The sequence below is a fragment of the Tympanuchus pallidicinctus genome, unplaced genomic scaffold (assembly GCF_026119805.1).
Source record: "Tympanuchus pallidicinctus isolate F22 unplaced genomic scaffold, pur_lepc_1.0 scaffold3, whole genome shotgun sequence".
NCBI lineage: Eukaryota > Metazoa > Chordata > Aves > Galliformes > Phasianidae > Tympanuchus > Tympanuchus pallidicinctus.
The window spans coordinates 106246093-106264354 of record NW_026294747.1 but is presented as its reverse complement, the minus strand read 5'-3'; the positions used below and the strand labels follow the sequence as shown (position 1 = coordinate 106264354).

Below are 18262 nucleotides of genomic sequence, written 5' to 3'. Positions count from 1 at the left end.
ACAGAACCTGCAACGTGAGAGAGTGGAAAAGGGAGCCAGCCATCCCACCCACCAGCCCCAGGCTCTTCACGATGGAGTATATTCATACCTGCTGTCACAGTGCTGACTGTAGGGCACAGCAGATGTACTGGAGCTAGTTTTAAATCAGTAAATATATCCACTGGCATTAAAGCCTGCTAGCATGCAGGTTGGATATCAAAGGTTGTCTAGCCACAGAATCAGGGAGCTAAGTTTGCCCTCTCACTGAACTTCACCAGCATGTTTTGCAGCCTGGGGCAGAGCTCCAGGCTGCTGTGCTCTGCCTGCTGGCTGTGCTGTGCCACAGGTCTGATAGACACAACCATCTATACACTGAATCTTAAGCCAAAAACTTGGCTGAACCTGGTGCAAAACTGCTTTTTCTTCTGGTGTTTTGGGGGAGAGGGATTGAAAATGAATGCACTAATGGTAGATGCTGTGTTGCTGTGTAGCTGTTTATGCCACGGCAGTCTGTGCCTTTAATTCTTCCTGACCTCATTCCCTCAGGTGCTCGTGGTTGATATTTGGAGAACATATAGGCCAACATCCTCCCAGGGGAGCTGGGGACCCTGGGCGAGGAGCTGGAGCCTGCACAGGAGGATGTGAAGCACCATGTGTGCACTGGGTCGCAAGGTGCGAGAGCTCCCCTGGGGCTATGCACATGCCTCCTGCTAATGACGGCCCTGATGTACAGACCCAATGGTTAACAGCATAAAGAACTGAAGGCTGCACGTGGAGATGAGGCAAAATATCGGTGGCTTTCACTTGCCAAGTGAGCCCTCTGCTTTACATCTCCCTTTGTAGAAGTCCAAGCACCTTGGGCGTAGCGTCATGCATTCCTGTCCCACGTGAGTTCCTTGCAGACAATGGGGGCCACAGGACTTTCCCCTATACCTAAATATATCAGTGTTACCCAAAATGATGGGGAGAAGAATACTGCAGATGGGTTGAGAAATGAGGTATCAGGGTTTTGACAAGCATAAGTCAATTCCTCAGAGAAGTCAGATTCTGTTGACCTTGTAGGCTCCACTGGACACAGACCCATCATTTGTGCTATCTGTGCAACACTTATGGTTATGGCATGGCATAGGTAATAACATCCAGGGCTCTTTTTATATTTTCACTTTGTCACACTGTCTTGGATCTTTGGCATGGAAACCCCCTTCAATTCATAGGGAGCAAGGGATAGACACATTTCTGAGCTTTGTTTGTTTTTGAATAAAAATAGATGCTTTTGCTGCATCGAATGCATTTTGGGGTGCATTATTTGCTTTCATATAACATGATTATTCTAATAAGATGACTTATCTAGTTACTGGTATAATGTTGTTGAAAAACAAAATCTGCAAAAAGACGTCGCTGAAAGCTCTGGTTTTTTGTTGGCCTTTGGAAACAGAATTTGTGGTTTATGTGCTGCTGCCATCTAGTGATTATTCTCCTGAATCAGATCTTAACTCAGTTCACTTGCTCATCCATTCTGCAGCGTGGAAAGTGAATCAGTGTTACAGAAGTTGCACAGGAATACTGAAAAGGGGACTAACATTTCAGCAGCACTCAGTCAAATGCTTATTTTCATAGTCAACAGTCAATAATCAGTGCAGTTGCCTATGAGGGAGGCACGTCCAAGCGTAGGGAAAAACAGCATGGTTTTATTGCATACACAGGAACTGGTATGAATAGCAACATTTATTTAACTAAAATGCTGAAAAATGTACAAAATGATTTCTTGTGGTGCAACAAGGTCCAGTGAGCTTCAGAAAATCTGCTTTGCTGGAAAACATTACCAAAAAGAGTTCTTTGTGCCTTTTGAGAAATTCATATTTTCAGTGGAGTTTTGTCAGACCACAGCGGCCATATAATGGAGTATAATACTTAAAAGCAGTGGTGCCTCTCCTGTCTGGGTAGCAGGAGAGGGGAGTGTGCTACTGCTGTTCTCTCATGGCAAGACCAGACCACGTGCAACTGTGCCTTGCAGCTGGCATTTCCTCTAGCACACAGTCAGCTCTTACTACAGTGTCCTTTTCTGAGATGCAATAGGGCAGTGCAGGAGGGATATTGTGTCTAAATGGGAAGGATATTACTAGTTACCCAAAACAACCTCATTTCTATTTTGGAAGCATGTTGATGTATTTTCAAAAATACACTTTTGAAACTCTTGTGTGTGTGTGTGTTGCAAAGTTCTGGAGAGTCAGAACCATCGTATCTCTCATTTGCTCACACTAGAGCTGTAATGCTGAGCAGCTTTGTTGAACAGCTTTAGTATTTGATGTCTGTGTTTGAGAAGCAAAACACAGAACAGCTAGGATGTAAGAAAAGGTCTATTCAGTTCTAGCACTTCTGTGGACACAGTGTAACCTTCATTCAGCCTATTTCTTACTGCACTGGTTTTTCCATTCACACTGTTGTTGATTTCAACTATTGCTGAATCCAAATGTTTTTCAAGCCCCAACCAGTGAGGTATTTATGTGTGCACTAAACTTTGGGCATGGGAACATTACACATAGTCTTAAGCCTGAATCTAGTTTTCTTGCTGAATTTAGCATGAGCATTTAAGCTGTAATGATGCCAGTGCCTTGAGAGTTCTGCGTGAGATTTCAAAGTGCATTTGCTTATAGTGAAAAAGGCTGACTAAGCCCTTCAGACTTCTTTTTCCTTCACAAAATACCTGACTACCCTGTAGCTCTTCTGTGTTCTTTAGTTACACGTACAAATAGCTCTAGATATGCTTAAACACATCAAGGTCCAGCAATATTTAAATGACTACAGGAACTTGAACAGCATGGCTAGGCTGCAGTTGGTCATCCTGCTTTTTCCTATGATAGGAGAAGCCCAAATTTTAATATGTGAATTTAAAATTCAAATTAGTGCAAATGCTCTTTCATTCAAAGTTATTGTGCCTGCAATTCCCTAAGCAATCAAATGAGGTAGAAGACAAATACAGGAGGGCGCCGACCAACATCAATTTGATTCAGTAGACATGCAAAACATATGGATTATTTACAGTCAATGCAGAAGTTCTCATGGCATCTTTTCACATTGTGAGTATTCTCCTGGATGGAAGCTAAAAAGAGGTTGTGTTGTTTGTAGCCAAGTCCACAGAAAACCAGCTGCAGAGTATTCAGAGGAACCCAGAACTGCACTCCAGCACTTATTTTTTACTAATTAGGGAATATTCTTTCATTAGTGGTAAACCTAGGAGCCCAGGAGCTTCAGAAAGTTCCTGTACTGAAAGCTGCTGAAAATGGAAGCCACTGTATCCGCATGCAAATAAGGAGAGAGAGAGAGTCTCTTAATGAATTTGGGTTGATCAAGTAAAGGGCTGGAAAGCTGTGGGACCTTTGGGATCTGGAAGGGTATATACTTTCTTATGCGATACAAAATGAAGCAGAGACCTGATTAGTAAATTCCTCCAACCTATTTTTATTTAAAATTCAGGCAGAATAGAAATGGGATGCAGGAGCTGAACTATCCCAGTTCAATTAGCACAAAAAGGCGAGGAGCCAAGGTTTTCCTCACCAAGGTCTTTAGGGGCAATTCTCAGGTTTCCGCTTTCCAGCATAGCCAGATGTATTCTCCGCACAAGGCCCAGAGTTGTAATTTTTAGCTCATAGTTGAATACTGGTCTGCGTCTCTACTCCTTCTCCAAACATACTTTATCTTTCCTTTGTGTGATTCGCTGCATGTATTTGCAGAATCTCTGCAGATTTGGGTGTCTCCACACGCTAGGAGAACTGCGTGGAGCTCCATGAATAATGAATATTTTGGTTCAGTGGATGAGCCAAATGATTGGGGAGAAATGTGATTTGGGTAGACTGGAAATGAAAACATGTTTTGCTTAACGTTCAGGTAATTTAACCCATTTTTTTTCTTCTCCCATCAGTTAAAAAATGATGGATTTGTTTCAGAAAAACAAAACAAAAAACCACATTTGAATGTGAAAGCAACGTTTATGTAAATTTTGCTGACCCTTCCCTCTTTCTTTTTGGCCAACTTGTATCCTTCCTAAAAGATGCTCTTCCAATTGCTGGAAGTTCATTTAAAAATAAAGAATTGCTGCTGTGAAATGGTGCTGACAGTGCTTTAGATACTAGCAACAACATACAATCTGGACGTGTTCAGAAGAACTGGTAGTGAGAAGAACTGGTCCTGGGAGATCTAGACCTAGCAGAAGTTCAAGCTGTGGCTATCCTCACCACGCACTACAGCCTGCCAAGAAAACTGTACTGTTACCATTGGCAAACTAGAAGCATTCATAAAGAGGAAAACTCCATTCCTCCACAGGATGGCATTAGGCACGCTCTGAATTTCAGTCTCACTGTCTCACTCCCTGTTTGGGACACTGGGTGGAAATGACGTGAGAGATTGGCCAAGCCTTCACCCAAAGTTTCCCCAGTATACAAGTGCTGTCTTCCATTATATAAACATTACTTGAACCTGGTATACAGGCATTAAACCAAGCTGTGTTTAAACAGATTGTAACTGAGCTGCCTCAATTTGTAAAGGACTTTGAGTTTGATCTAATTCTGACCCAGCCCACAGTACTGCTCTGCATTTCTCCTAGGAGTGTTCAGCTTGAAGTCCTCATGGGAGCACTTTGACGATTTCTTCAAAGCTTTTCACCTCACCTTACATTGGAGGGCCATATTTTTTCTTACTAAGTCTTGGTTTTAATTCAGACTTCCATGGAAATCACAGAAATTTTGTCTGGCTATCAATAAAGTGTTCCGTCTCAACTGTTAAAAACTCCTTATGTTAATCTGAGTAGCTTTGATATAGCCTAGCACATTGGGTAGGCTCTCACAAGTCAGTGTGGGATGCAATGATTAAATTAGGCATCTGAATGTACTTGGAATAGATCCGCAGCACAGACCCTCAGAGACCTCACTTCAGATGGAAAAAAATGGAGAATTTAAGCCTTTACTCTGGGAGTATTCGTTTATTACACATCTATCATGTAGGTAGGTGCAAATCAGGTGCCTAACTCAGATGAATATGAAATCACCTTCATTGATGTGAGTGAACTGTTCTTAAAATGGTTCTCCGTCTACTGTAAATTACTTTCTATTTTGCTTACACAAGAACTGTAGAAACTGGATTAACGCTCAGAAGGGTCATAAGATCCTATAATATAACCACTTTTAAATACACATACAGACTTTCAGAGTAGTATGAACCTTGATGTTTATTCAATGAGAACCGAAACAGCCAAACACACACGATACCTACTTCCAGAGGAAGTCGAAAGAGACACATGGAGATGTTCCTAGTCTAGCTGTAGTGCTGCAAACTTGATCTGCAGACATTTCTTCCAGCCTTATTTTTGTTTTCCATGAAAAATCAGCCCCAAAATCACGTACTTTGGTTAGTTCTCTAGCTAGTGCAGGAAACTATAAACGTAGATGTATGATATTGAGTGTATGTTGTTTGCAGTATATGAACACAACTGACTGTCCTGCTGAAGCAGATGCTTTGTAGTTATTGTAATGAGTGGGCCAAACCTGGCAGGAGCCACCTGATTTTGACCAGGTCAGATGGTGAATTCTAAAAGCACTACTCTTCCATTTGAAGTTGTTGCTTTTTTTCCTACAAGGAGCATTCCAGTTACCTTCATAACCTGTGTGTCTTGGGATTAAAACAGGTACCGTTAAACACTAAATAAGCAGACAGCATGGTCTTCTGAGTTTGCAGATTTAAAGCCTGAAGGTCACACGTATCCCCTCATGGAGGGTCTTTCTCTCATGAGACATTTTGAGCCTCGCAGTGGTTGAAACTATAGCAGCAAAAGCATTTGTACTTTCAAAATTCTACTAAGCCTTTATTTCTTCATCTTTATGTATGGAAAACAACAGGCCAGACTGACACACTGGAAGCAACAGCTGGCAAAGATGCAAAGGGTAATTGAAACAGCTTTTTAAAAAGTTTAGAGAATACGTAGAGCATTCTCCCTGGAGAATAAGCTGAACCATGATACTGCTCGTGGGAAACTGCAAGGATGAGTTTTGAGACCGCCCACAGAACAGGCATTTTTCAGCAGCTTCATTGCAAATTTTGTAATGCGTGAGAAAGGAACCATGTATTTCTCATCTGAAACAGGAAAAGTGACTGACATGTGGGTGATGATGCCAAATGACAATGCAACTAATTCTTTTTAAAAAAGGTAATATGGGGTTTTGGTTTTGCAGTTGCTGTCTACAAATAGATTGCATGATTTTCATCAATTTATGCCCAAGGTATATCTACTTAAGTCCATCGTTTCTTAATGTGTGAAAACATTATTTATAGACGTTTTTGGGTTTTTCCAATTCACACAGAGAAGAATTAATAACTCATGGCTCAGAACTGCTTGGTGAATTGTCACATTTTCATGGATAAGACCAGAAAACAGAATGTGTCAAGACTCTGTAGCAGTTATCACAGAATCACAGAATGGCCAGGGTTGGAAGGGACCTCAAGGATCATGAATCTCCAAGCCCCCTGCCAGATGCAGGGCCACCAACCTGCACATTTAATACAGACCAGGCTGCCCAGAGTCCCATCCAACCTGGCCTTGAACACCTCCAGGGACGGGGCTTCCACAACCTCTCTGGGCAGCTGTTCCAGCACCAGTTATGTATGCATGGAAGAAGAGAGGACATGTATACAGAGTGTCTGCCTCCATCCCACTCTTTTCCTAGCACAATCCCTTAGCTTGCTTCCCATACTCTGGTTCTCTTTTTGTGCCAGGTATCTGAGAATGTGAAGGCACTATGAGCATAAAGGTTATTTGAAAATGTGCATTATCCCAAGGCTGGGAGTTAATCAGGATGTACTGGATAACTTTGGGCTTACTCTCTAGCATTTGTACTTTTGAAGACGATTGGCTCATACTGATGATACTGGATAGCTAACAGTGTATAATCTAGTTGCAAATGTTGAAGTGAAAACTAATTTAGCCAGATGACATTGGTGCTAGATTACAGATCTTCTCTGGAGCAGATCTAGAATATCTTCCTTCCGCTTTTATGTCTTACCATGCAATCATACATCATTTCTACTTGTTACTATTCTACTTGCTGAATTCCAACCAAAATCAACCACGATTCCTCAAAGTAAGGATAAACTGATCTGGTGAGACTCAAGGGCAGCACCCTCTTCCTGCAGAATTCACCTGGTTGAAGCCACTCAAATTACACAGGGCTGCATGAAACTTGGCAGGAGGCAGTTCTAGCAACCAACTGTCAAAAGACAACATGCTTAGTGAAGGAAAACAAATGGCTGGATTATTTATAGATTACTTACATTGCATATGTTGTGCAAATATATCAAAAATGAAATCTGCAGCTGATGATTAAACTGGAGGATAAGTGAGCATCATCAGCTGCAGCTATCCTGAGCACATGTTGTTATTTGTTCTGGCCACAGTGATATTACAGCTTTCTGGGGAACAGCACCAGGGTCAAGAATGTTTCTAGAAGTGGAAAATACACTTGAAGTGCCCCTGGTTAGCTCTGTGTTTATTTTGGCCAACTGCTGCTATTTGCTTTCTTTGTAATTTTTCTCATCTTTTGTTTTCCCCAGCAGAGATGATGGTGACAAGAACAAGCAGCTGCCAGTCAGACAGCAGTGGGTTCATGGAGGAGCTGCCAGAATCTTTAGTACTGCAAGTAAGAAATCAACAATATTAGTCAGTGGGTCTATGAAAACTCTGTAACCTTAGCACAAATAACAAATAATTAAAAATAAAAATCATGGAGTCATGAAAGCTTCATGAACACAAATTCATCCTCCTAGAGAACCTCAGAAGGCAAGAAGTATTCTCAGAGTTTTATTCAACTCTTCTACCACACTAATGCATGGTTAGATAAGAAATGAGACAATAGCTTTTGATTATGTGGTTTGATGGTATTTAAAGATGTACTGAAAGAGGCTTTATGTGCAGAGATGTCCAGGACAAAATGATGATGGGCAAATGCTTGTGATAGCAAAATTCCAATATTTTAATTCCTCTTTTATATATTTTTTTCTTCTGTATATTTTTCTGCTTTCTGTTTTTCTTTATTTTCCTTTTTTTTCTTTTTTTCCCCTTCAGAATGTACCTTTGTCAGGAACGAGGAATATTTTTTCTGATCTCTATAACCAACGAACAGCTCTGTCCCATACGACAGAGTTTCCTCTGTTAAATCAAGATTTCCATCAAAATCAAGATGATCGTGTTGGTGAAGTCTTCATCAGAGCTTGTGAAAGCATCGAGACAGTATCTAGACCAACAAAAGCATGCCGAGACCAGGGAGAAGAGATTTCCCTTCTGCTGACTGTGGAAAATGGCAAGCATCAGTCCTGTAATGCTGAGCTGCAGAGTTCTGTCCAAGACAGAGTATGTGGCGTGGAAGAGTATAAAACTGAAAGACAGCATCTTGAAAAAGAGGAGTGCACAGAAGAGAACACTCCTTTCGAGGGTGATACTCAAGATGAAGGAGATCTGGTCTCATCAAAATTTCATTGTCAGCTTAATTTCAGTACAGGACATAAAAATATGAATGCAGGCCTCACTGAACTGAGTGATACAAACCCTGAGAGCAAGCTCGGAGGTGATGATGAAAGTGAGAGAGGCCTGATGGAAAAAGGCAGTGAAGCCACATGTCACAGAAATGCCCACACAGACTGTACAGAATGTGGTGAAGAACTGTGGTGGGGTGTGGAAGAGTTCATCAGAAATGGTGCCATGCTTGCAGCAAATGAGGTTACAAACAGGCAGAGGTTTTGTAAAATGGGTGCTGATGTGAAAAAAATAAGATGCTTCTCTAGAAGGGGGGTCCCAGAAACTCTGTGTAAGGGCTGTGCCGCTTCAAGCTGCTCTTCACAAGTGTCTCACAGGCCTCCTCTGTGCCGAGCAGGAGGGCCAGGGTTAAGTGCACCCAATGAGCAAGAGATAGGGGGCACAAGGGAAATGTTAGGCACTAACAAACCAGAACTAGGGGACTCTGTCCAAAACTGTGAAATGACTCGTACTCCTCTGACATCTGTTACTGTTCAGATGCCTTCAGGCCTGGAACTTACTTCAAGGGTGAAGTGCACTAGGCAAAATGTTCCTTGCACTGAAAGCCTTGCTAGGGATGACCGTGTGGACTCGTCTAAGGTGTCAGCACACTGCTCTGAGGGTGCTAGTCCCATATGGTCAGACCCAGGGGCTTCAGAGGACGCTGTGAAGCAGACCACTGACACCCCCAGCCAAACTGGAGAAAACAGGAAGACCAGGCAGCTGCCTGTGCTTTGCCCACCCCATCGCCACCTGACAAAATCAGCCTCCCTTGACACCATGCTCTCTGGAAAATACAAATACAGGCCACACCACTGCAGTGAAACCTGCAGCAGTCCCTGCTGCCACTACTGCTGCTGCCATGGTTGCTGTTGCTGCTGCTGCTTACGGACGTGTCCTGTGGCAGTTTCTCTCCATAGCCCCATGGGTTGCTGCTCAAACCAGGCTGCCAACAAGCTGAAGCTCCTGAGGACACTGACGTTTCTGCAGGAAAATGCAATGCAAAATCTTCCTCTGGTGAGTAGATTTCTTCAAATAATTGTGCACAACGACAGCTGACATGCTCATGTGCCACGTGCACAAGCTGCCTTTCCCTTTCCCCACCTCTCATGCTTGTTTTTTTAGTGAGACAAATACTGGGAATATAACCTAAGTCAAGGAAGGAAGCATTTCTTTCCAAACAAAAGTGGCAAACACCTTCAGTTTTGTGGGACTGCTTATTACAAAAAAAGACTGCTTATTACAAAAATGTTCAGTTCAGTCTCAAAATGGCTGCTGTAAACTGAATGATAAAATTTACAGTTTAAATGAAGAGCTGAGATAAGATCTGGTTTACAGCATGGGGCTCAGTGAGTTTGAATGATTTCCAGTGAATCAGCTGAGTTACAGTAGCTGAGTAGCTTTCTGGACTGCAGAAAATACAAAGTGAAATCCCCTTTTACTGGGAGCTACCTTAAGTTCTATTGCATAGTGTTTGCTAAATACAAACCGTGCATACCCAGGTACATCCATCAGCCAGACTGTTTTAAATCAAAGTGAATGGCAACTACTCAGGGCTTCAAGGCATTTCATCATGGGAAAGTAGGAAGCTCCCATGAAATCTAGAATTGTGTTAGGACAACCTTCTGCAATAAAAAATGCAGATTTTTATTTCTTTGGTCTGAATTCCTGTGAGTTCCCAAAAACTGTGAAAGGCTCAGGGTGTACTGAGGAAGAAGGGAACTGGGAAAGGCCTGAGAAAAATGTGGAAAGGAGCAGCGTACATCCCTGCTAATTTGCAGGAGTTTCTATTTTCACTCTTTTTTTTTACACGTCATAAGGTTATGAGACTTAAACTGTTGTACAAATTGAGGAAGAAAATACATAAAAGTCTGAAAAAGTGAAAAAAATTTTTTTTTCCTGCAATATCACTGAATATATACATCTGCAGTGTCCTGTCTTTGAACAGTATAGGGAAAAGCATGCATTTTGTTAGCTGCCTTGCTGTTGCCACACGATGGCAGTGAGTCAGTACCTTATGGTGGACGGGGAAGACCTCTCACTGACTACTGTTCTGTCACTCTCCTAATGGGGGCTAGTGGTGTTTTTTCTTACGTTGTCTATGTATTTTAGGGAATGTGGAAAGAATAAACTTGCCCATGATCCATTCTTAGGGATATGGTTCCACATCCCAGTCACCATGCAATAAGCGAGTGAATTTACTGAATATTAGCCACAATAGAGATCGCACTTGTGCACGCTTTGTGCTTTGCATTTAAGGTCTTTTACAGGAACAAGCTCTCAGGTTATGTCCCATTTACCATGCAGTCAACACGGAGCAACTGTTAGATAGCAAGTTCACACTATTTAAACACAATTTACCCTAACTAGGGTCCAGGTCCAGGAAAAAGTAGTCGCTGCTGTATCCTTGCTGAGCCTGAGCTGTGAATAAATCTGTGTGAGCCATGTGCTCTGCAATGTACTTCCAGGGTCAGGTCCTGGAAGGCTGTCCATACCTCATCCATAACATTTTACCAAACGTACCCTCATGTACTTCTTGGATCTTTTGCATGGTAATTTCTAGATTTCTGTTAGCCTCAAGGAACCATCCAGAAATTTATCTGTAGCTCACTGACTTCTGCTTAGAGAAGTGCAGGACTGAAGGTCTTCCAGCTCATTAGTGTACACTTTTCTGGTGGACAAAAGTCTTTACTCTGCTCAGACTTGAAGAGGAATTTTTGGTTACCACGTGGGCACTGCTTACTCGCACCCCACACACTCCTATCTAGAAAGAGCCAGGCTTTCTGAGGTTAAAATTAAAGATTATGGAGGGGTCTTGAGGATAAGATGAACAGTCATCCAATGCTGAACTTGAAGGTCTTCGTGACACAGTGACTGCCTCAATGGAGCTTGAGACTGTTGCCCAAACCTGTAGCAGTAAGAGAACCAGCTGCAGTCCACGTGGAGCAGATACATAGCAGAGCTCATCTTTGCTGCAGCCATAGGGCCAGTCCTGTCAAACCATTGTCAGTCTCTGATCAGCTCTTTCCAGTGCTATCCCATAGCTTTTAAGGCGAGATATTTCATTTACTACTGTGGGAGGTTTTATGCCTGAGTCACGCACATCAAGAGCCTGCCTGCCACAGGAGCTGCATTTGAGTTTTCTCAAATGCTCGGAGAGCATCTTTTGACCTCTAACTGAAGCTGGACCCCAGCAGGGATAGCTTCCTCATAATTCAGGCCTTTTGGGGACTGGGACATACATTCAATCTAACAAACGTAAAAAGATCATCAAAAGGTGATTGCATGGATCTCAAGAGATCACGCATTGCCAAACTTTGCAAACGTGCCTCTTGTTCTCTATCAGTTACAGTGGTCAACACTGGAGAGCAGGTTCCCACACCGTCTTCCTATGGATTACAAGAGACTAAAATCTGCTAAAATGGGAACATCTCACTTCTGCTTGCACTCTGACCAGCTTCAGAGTAATAGGGGAGCACATCTTTAGAAGGCAGATGGTACTGTCTCCAAAATAACTTGGATGCTGCTGTCTGCTTTGCTTTTTCGAACAAGGAATAAAAAGCCAAGTAAAGGTCTTTAATGGGGCTAGAAATCTAGATCAGTGGATACTGGTAATAGGATTTCTTTTGATATTACTAGTGGGTTGTCCCTACATTACTTCTGTGCTCCAAGGTAGTAATGAGAAAGTCTTTCAGTAGAATTTTTTTTTACTATTGTTGTTCATTGTTCTCACCCGCTTTGAGACATTCCTAGTGTTTACATCAGAGATGATTAGCCATAATAAATTCCTTCTCTCAGTCAAGAGAAATGGTCACATATATGGCACTGATTCTCTAACTTATCATGGATGTTTGTTTTTGAATCAGAACAATTACTCTGTTACCTTATTTGGATGTACACGTGTTGCAGTAAATGTCTGCTCTCGGTTAGATAAACCCAGTTCTAGCGTTCTAAGAGGAAACTGGTGAGCAATTATTGTGAATAAATCTGTGTCAGATTTCGATCAAAGTCCATTTCCCCTTCAGTGGCAAAAATGAAATTCCCACTGACTTGAGTAGTACCAAGACTTCATCCTACAGGATTTAGGAAAGAAGTAGTAACCAGGATGCAGATGGTGCGCCCAGAGCAAAGTCTGGGCTTTTGCAGCAGCTGCTCGTAGTCCTTGTTGTGCAGGTATGAAGAGGACACGTGCCCTGTGGGCTGTCAGCTTCAAACACACTCAACACAGAGGCACTCAAAGAAAAGTCATAGAAAAGTCAAGTAAAGTGTCTTCTTGCTTTTCTCCACAGTGTACTGACGAAATAGAGTTGATGAAGATCTCCTGCCAGCACTTCCATGAGAAGCTGGATGAGATTGAACGGCACCTGACCGAACAGCAGGCACTGTTTTCCAATTGTATGCCAGAAGAAGGAAGGTAAAGGCAGTCCCACACATTTAAACCCAAAGCCAACATCAGCAGCAGTGTGTGTGATGTGTCTGGGCACTTGTGTTACTGTAGATTTGCTGATCAGTGGGGTGCAGCTGTGGGCATCATGCAAGTAGAAGAGAAAATTGCTGTGTTTTTTGTTCAGAAGAAAGTCTAACTTTTTTTCTGCGTTGTTCAAGCAGTGCATTTTGAAGAAGATTGTTCCATAGATTTAGGCTGGATATATTTTAACAATAGGAATGCAGGAACTGACTTAATTCAGCTCATATTCAAAGTGATTATTGAGAAGTCATAGAATATCCCAGTGCTCAAGTATTCAGAGTTAGTAGGGGCTTCCAGTCTTGAGCTGCCTCAAAGTACAACACTTATGCAGGTCTTTATGCTGGTAATAAATCTTAAGAGATGAAATTGCCTACACTGAGGCTCTGTAACTGCTCTGTGACTGCAACACATTTAACTTTGCAAGTGGGTTAACTGAAGAATGGAGGGCTGATATTATTTTGCAAATTATTCTGTGATCATGGGTAGAAACAAGATGGCAACAAAGGAGGATATAGGTGTACTGGTGGAGCTAGGGAAGAAAGTGTGCACCGCTCACTAAAGCGTGCTCTCATTGCTGTCTCTACAGGGAGGAAAGCAGAAACCTGCAATGCCTACATCAAGCCATTCGTCAGGAGATGGCAGAGCTGGAACTCTGTCTGAGTGATAGAGCTTACCAAGTCGGGGAGGGCATCCTGATGGTATGCTGCACAAGCTCTGGGTCATGTGGGGGAGCTTCCCTGACAAGCCTGGGTTAAAGGGTCAGAAAACAATAGCCACTGTCAGAGGTCCTTTTGCAGATTTTATAGTATGTTTATCTGTAGGAACAAAATGCCCTCTAGGCCTTTCTCCTCCTTTTTCTGGCAGTATCTCATTTGCCAAATACTGCATGTCTTCTTCGAATCAAGCATCAGAGCAGGCATGCTTCATATACTCTTGTGTATCCTGCTTGATTCCTTTTATTATATTTTTATTACTGCAATATGCTTTTCCTTCTATTTTCTCTGCAGCAGCTGGACCAATTACTGGTAGAACAATCCCATCTGTTTTCTGAGCTCGGACTTTCTGATTGGAAGGGAGAAAGAAATGCCCAGAATAAACAAGCACTTCCAGATGCTGCTGGTGCTAGAAGTGGGTGCTCAGAAGGGGTGCCCCAAAGAGCTGCTAGCAAAAACACCACAGAAGCAGACCTTCTCTCGGCCCTGAAGCCAGAGGCACCCTTAATGCTGCTTCCTACCAGTACAGTGCCTGAGCCAAATTCATCCACACAGGATCTGCAGGAGCCCTCCATCAGTAAAAAAGAAATGAAAGGACCTCCTCAAGCAAAAACCGAATTTAAGGCCTTTATACACAATGTAAGGAGCTGTTTTAGACTTACCCTCAAGGTTGTAAGTGGAAGGGATCACTGAGCCACAATGCAGATTCCCTACATGGTGCTTCATTGCCACAGCTTAGATCATGGTCCTTTCCTGCTCAGCACTGCGTTCATCCCAAGGGCTGGACTCTGTGCTTTGGGGCACTGCCACCCTGCACAGGCTGAGACCATACCTGCCTTGTTATTTCTCTCTAAGCTGTGGCAAACGCTCCAGAGGGAAGAATATATAAATATGTACATGCAGTGTGCCTGGCTTGCTTGAACTCTGAGTGCAGCTGTTTGACTAATTAGTATATTCAACCCTCACCCACCATGTGAAATTAGTTATTTATGGCTTCAATTTGCAGAGCCGATTACCTGGCTTTGCAAGGGCAGTAAAGGCAGTGAAATGGAAGGCTTGTTGTTTCTCCGGAGAAATTCCAAGTCAGCATTTCTAAATGATCTGATTACAATCCAAGAAGTTGTTTGCTTGCCTTTCTGTGTATAAAATATTTCTAGATAGTCTCTTAGCTGCCCTATACTTTAATAGTCTCTTCCAACTAAGTATGTGGTGCAGTTTTTAAAGGATTGATCTTTCTCTTAACTGAAAACTTAGGGTCTAATTCTGCATAACACCATCAGAGCTTTGCATTACAATCTTATACTGTTTTGCTGATTTATGTTGGTATTACTATTGATAATAACAAGCAGAATCAGATTCCTCCAGAAAAAATTCAAAGAATGGGAACCACAGGCAATAAGGTGCAAGGAGCTGAAGTAACTCATATCATGTTTTGTCATCTTTTGTACCCATTTCCTTTTTAGAGTGATCTTGGTCATTTTCTCAACTTAACACTTTTTTCTTTTTTTTTTTTTTCTCCAGTTGAAGAAATCTTTCCAAAATCCTTTAGGTAACGATTCAGCAGAAGGGAAAGACTGATGGATGACAGAGTGATGGATTTTGTTTCTAGTAACTGCGGCCTTTCTCCTTCAATACGTGATGCATCTCAGAAACAAATGAGCAAAACATCGCTTTGTCGAGAGTTCTGATCCTAGTAATTTCATTTGCAATGAGATGATTGGCCAGAAACATAGGCACCTTTATGGAATGTCTCAAAGAGGGGCACTGTGTGTTGTGCTATTCCGTGATTGCAGAACTTACTACATTCCCCTCGGCCATCATCTGGAGTAGGGCAGTTCTTTGCAAAGGAGAGAGAGCTTATTTTTAGAAGAAACTTGTGAAGGTCTCCTTACAGCCAATTACATTAATAAAATCAATGCCAATCCCCAAGTCCAAACTGCCTTGCATACAGTCATAGCCCCTTTCTACTTTTAACTACCTATTAAAGTCTAATTTGCCTCTGACTAATTTGATGAGTTTTGTATCTATTCTCAGTACCAAATCAGAAGCATACGTACAGTGTACAAGACCTTAAACACTCATGCTGTCAAAACATTACTGTGGATCATACACTGACTGTCCTGTTCATTTTCATATTTATTTCACATAAATCTAATTAAATAATATGAGACCAGAAACACAGGATTTACTACATTATAAAACTTGAATCAGAATCCTAGTTTAGTTTTCTGGAGAGTGAGCAAAGCCTGGATTCATTTAGGAAAAAAAAAAGAAAGAAAAAAAAAAAAGGAAAAAGAAAATAAAAAGACCTCTCTGATTTGGAGTACAGAAAAGAAATCCAACTAGTTCATTTTCAAAGCAGTTTGTGCTCCTGCTTTCTGTTTAGCGCTTCCCAGACTGTGAGACGCCCTACTGGCTTGTTTATTTAATGCTCTGGAGGGATCTTAGGTGTCATTTAGGCTTTGGTGTTGCAAATCACAGCTCTGCGAAGGTGCAAATAGAAGGAGCATTTGCACATGTTCAAGGAGAAAATTGAGTCAAACATGCTGAGCAGCCTGGAGGCTTCCTGCACCTCCACGTTTCCACAGATGTTCAAGGTAATAAAATGATTGGGGGAGAGAAGTTCATAACACATGAACCAACAAGATCCTCCACAGCCTGCTGGGCCATGAATTTTACTGGTTGAAATCTGCCCCTTTCTTGAAACCCCACATGGGATTCGTACATCGTTTCCATGCTATCAAATGTTTAGGAGTTTATATGGCAAGATTTGCCACTAATTCCTTTGAAGCTGCTGGGATTTATCCAGATTGGACCAAAATAACCTTCATCTCCACTTATGAACTGTACTTGTAGACGTTGTACTTCAGTTTGTAAAGGAGGGCACGTAAAGAGCACAGAGAAGGATACACAATCATGCCTGTGCCAAAGGGCTCCTGGAAGAAAGGGCAAAGAAGTTTCCTTTCTTCACCAGCACTGGGGCTTTGATTCCTCCCATGAAGCAAGACTTTTTTTGTGTGTTTCGAGGCAGCATGCTAAGTTAAAGCTGTATATGGATGTAATGCTACAGCCACTGCGTGCCTATCTTATAGACATAAGGTATCCATACCACATTATGTGAATAGGTGCTGGTATTGGTAGGTGGCAGCTATTCTTCATCACAGGTCCTCTGATGCCATGTGAAATTCACCATCTGTGTTCACAATCAGGACTGAACGTGACTCCTGTTAGCAGAACTCTCCTGTTTGAATAGTTTCTAGATGACTGGCACGTGCAGTCCAGTTCCTCATTTCAATTTAGTTGTAAAACATGCAAGCTGTGGGGGAATAGGGTTCCCCCAAATGCAACACTTTGACATCCATAAATACATTATTTCCTTTGTCAGGCTTGGATTTAAAGGTAGAGAAATCTTTAAGCATATGTGTTTTTAATAGTTAAGCTGTAATCTCACAGCAATAAAAAATATGCTAAGCAATGGAAAGGGGAAAAGTCTTTCGACTTATCTTAGAGTATAACTTCAAAACCCCTTTGAGCATGTTACAGGGACATCTGGATTGAATTTCTTAATGCTGCTGTTGAAGATGTGGGAAAGAAGAAAACACAATAATTTTGGGATCAGGAAGTCTGGAGTATCACTGGTGAGCAAAACAACCCAGATGCATGCCTGCTTTTCCTTACACTCACAGTGCTACCAGCCTTTTAAATTCTCCTCTTTCCCCTTAGGGCAGTCATTAAGTAAATATGATGGGAATCTTACAAATAATTCCACAGAATTAATGAAATATTAAAATATCTGATTCAGTAACACTATTGTGCTCACCAGTGAGAACCATAGCTTGCAGGCTTACAAGGCAGCAGGTTTTATCTTGGTGGGGGCTACGCTGCTTGTGAAAAGCATCAGTGCTGAGCAGTTTGCATCTGAAATCTGAAGAAAACTGACCCTGTGACACTGCAGGACTTCTGGGTTAAAAAATAATAATAAAAAAAAGAATAGTTGGAGAAATTGCAGTAGTAGCAGTATTTGAGCCAAAGACTGCTTTCGTCCCAGTTCTGGTACTCACAACTGCAATGGCTGAACCTTTGGCCCTGTTTCAGGGAACTGCTAAGGCTCCACGGTTGTCCAGGCTTCAACATGGAAGCTATGGAAATGGCAAGATGGATAGGGGTGGACACTGCTGTGTTACAGAGGTGCTACTTCTCCCAGTTCTCCAGCCCTCTTTCAGCATCCCTAGATTGCTGAGATCCTGAAACTGTCATCTCAAATCCTTTTCATTCCATGAAGAGCTTAATGCCTCCTTCACTCTGTTAACAGTTTCTGGAATGCAAGGGCCACATATTGCCTCACCAAAGCACGTTACAGGGAAGGGGGAGATTAAAAAAAAATAGTAATAAAGATTCCCTAACAAAGGTAGAAAATCACCCACCCTAGTTCAGTAACAATTCACGTGACTTGAATTTTGCTTCTTATGTCATTGTCTTTTGCCTTCACTGGTTTTCCCTGATGCCCCATAAATCTTTAAACCCTGAAGCTAAAAAAGACTGCACTGT

At 42.1% G+C, this 18262-nt stretch overlaps 1 protein-coding gene across 6 annotated transcripts in view; it reads left to right on the top strand.

Moving 5' to 3' along the window:
- Positions 1 to 16373, top strand: part of ITPRID1 (ITPR interacting domain containing 1) — a 49441-nt gene extending 33068 nt beyond the window's left edge. For 4 of the 6 annotated variants that reach the window (XM_052692625.1, XM_052692629.1, XM_052692624.1 and 1 more), the window contains 6 exons: positions 7576 to 7661; positions 8087 to 9550; positions 12823 to 12947; positions 13588 to 13699; positions 14009 to 14353; positions 15236 to 16373. In XM_052692625.1, coding sequence (XP_052548585.1) covers positions 7576 to 7661; positions 8087 to 9550; positions 12823 to 12947; positions 13588 to 13699; positions 14009 to 14353; positions 15236 to 15292 — 2189 coding nt within the window. In that variant the 3' untranslated portion in view covers positions 15293 to 16373. The remainder of the gene's footprint in view (positions 1 to 7575; positions 7662 to 8086; positions 9551 to 12822; positions 12948 to 13587; positions 13700 to 14008; positions 14354 to 15235) is intronic. The other 2 variants (XM_052692626.1, XM_052692630.1) reach the window with 2 other exon arrangements.
- Positions 16374 to 18262: the final 1889 nt, after the last annotated feature.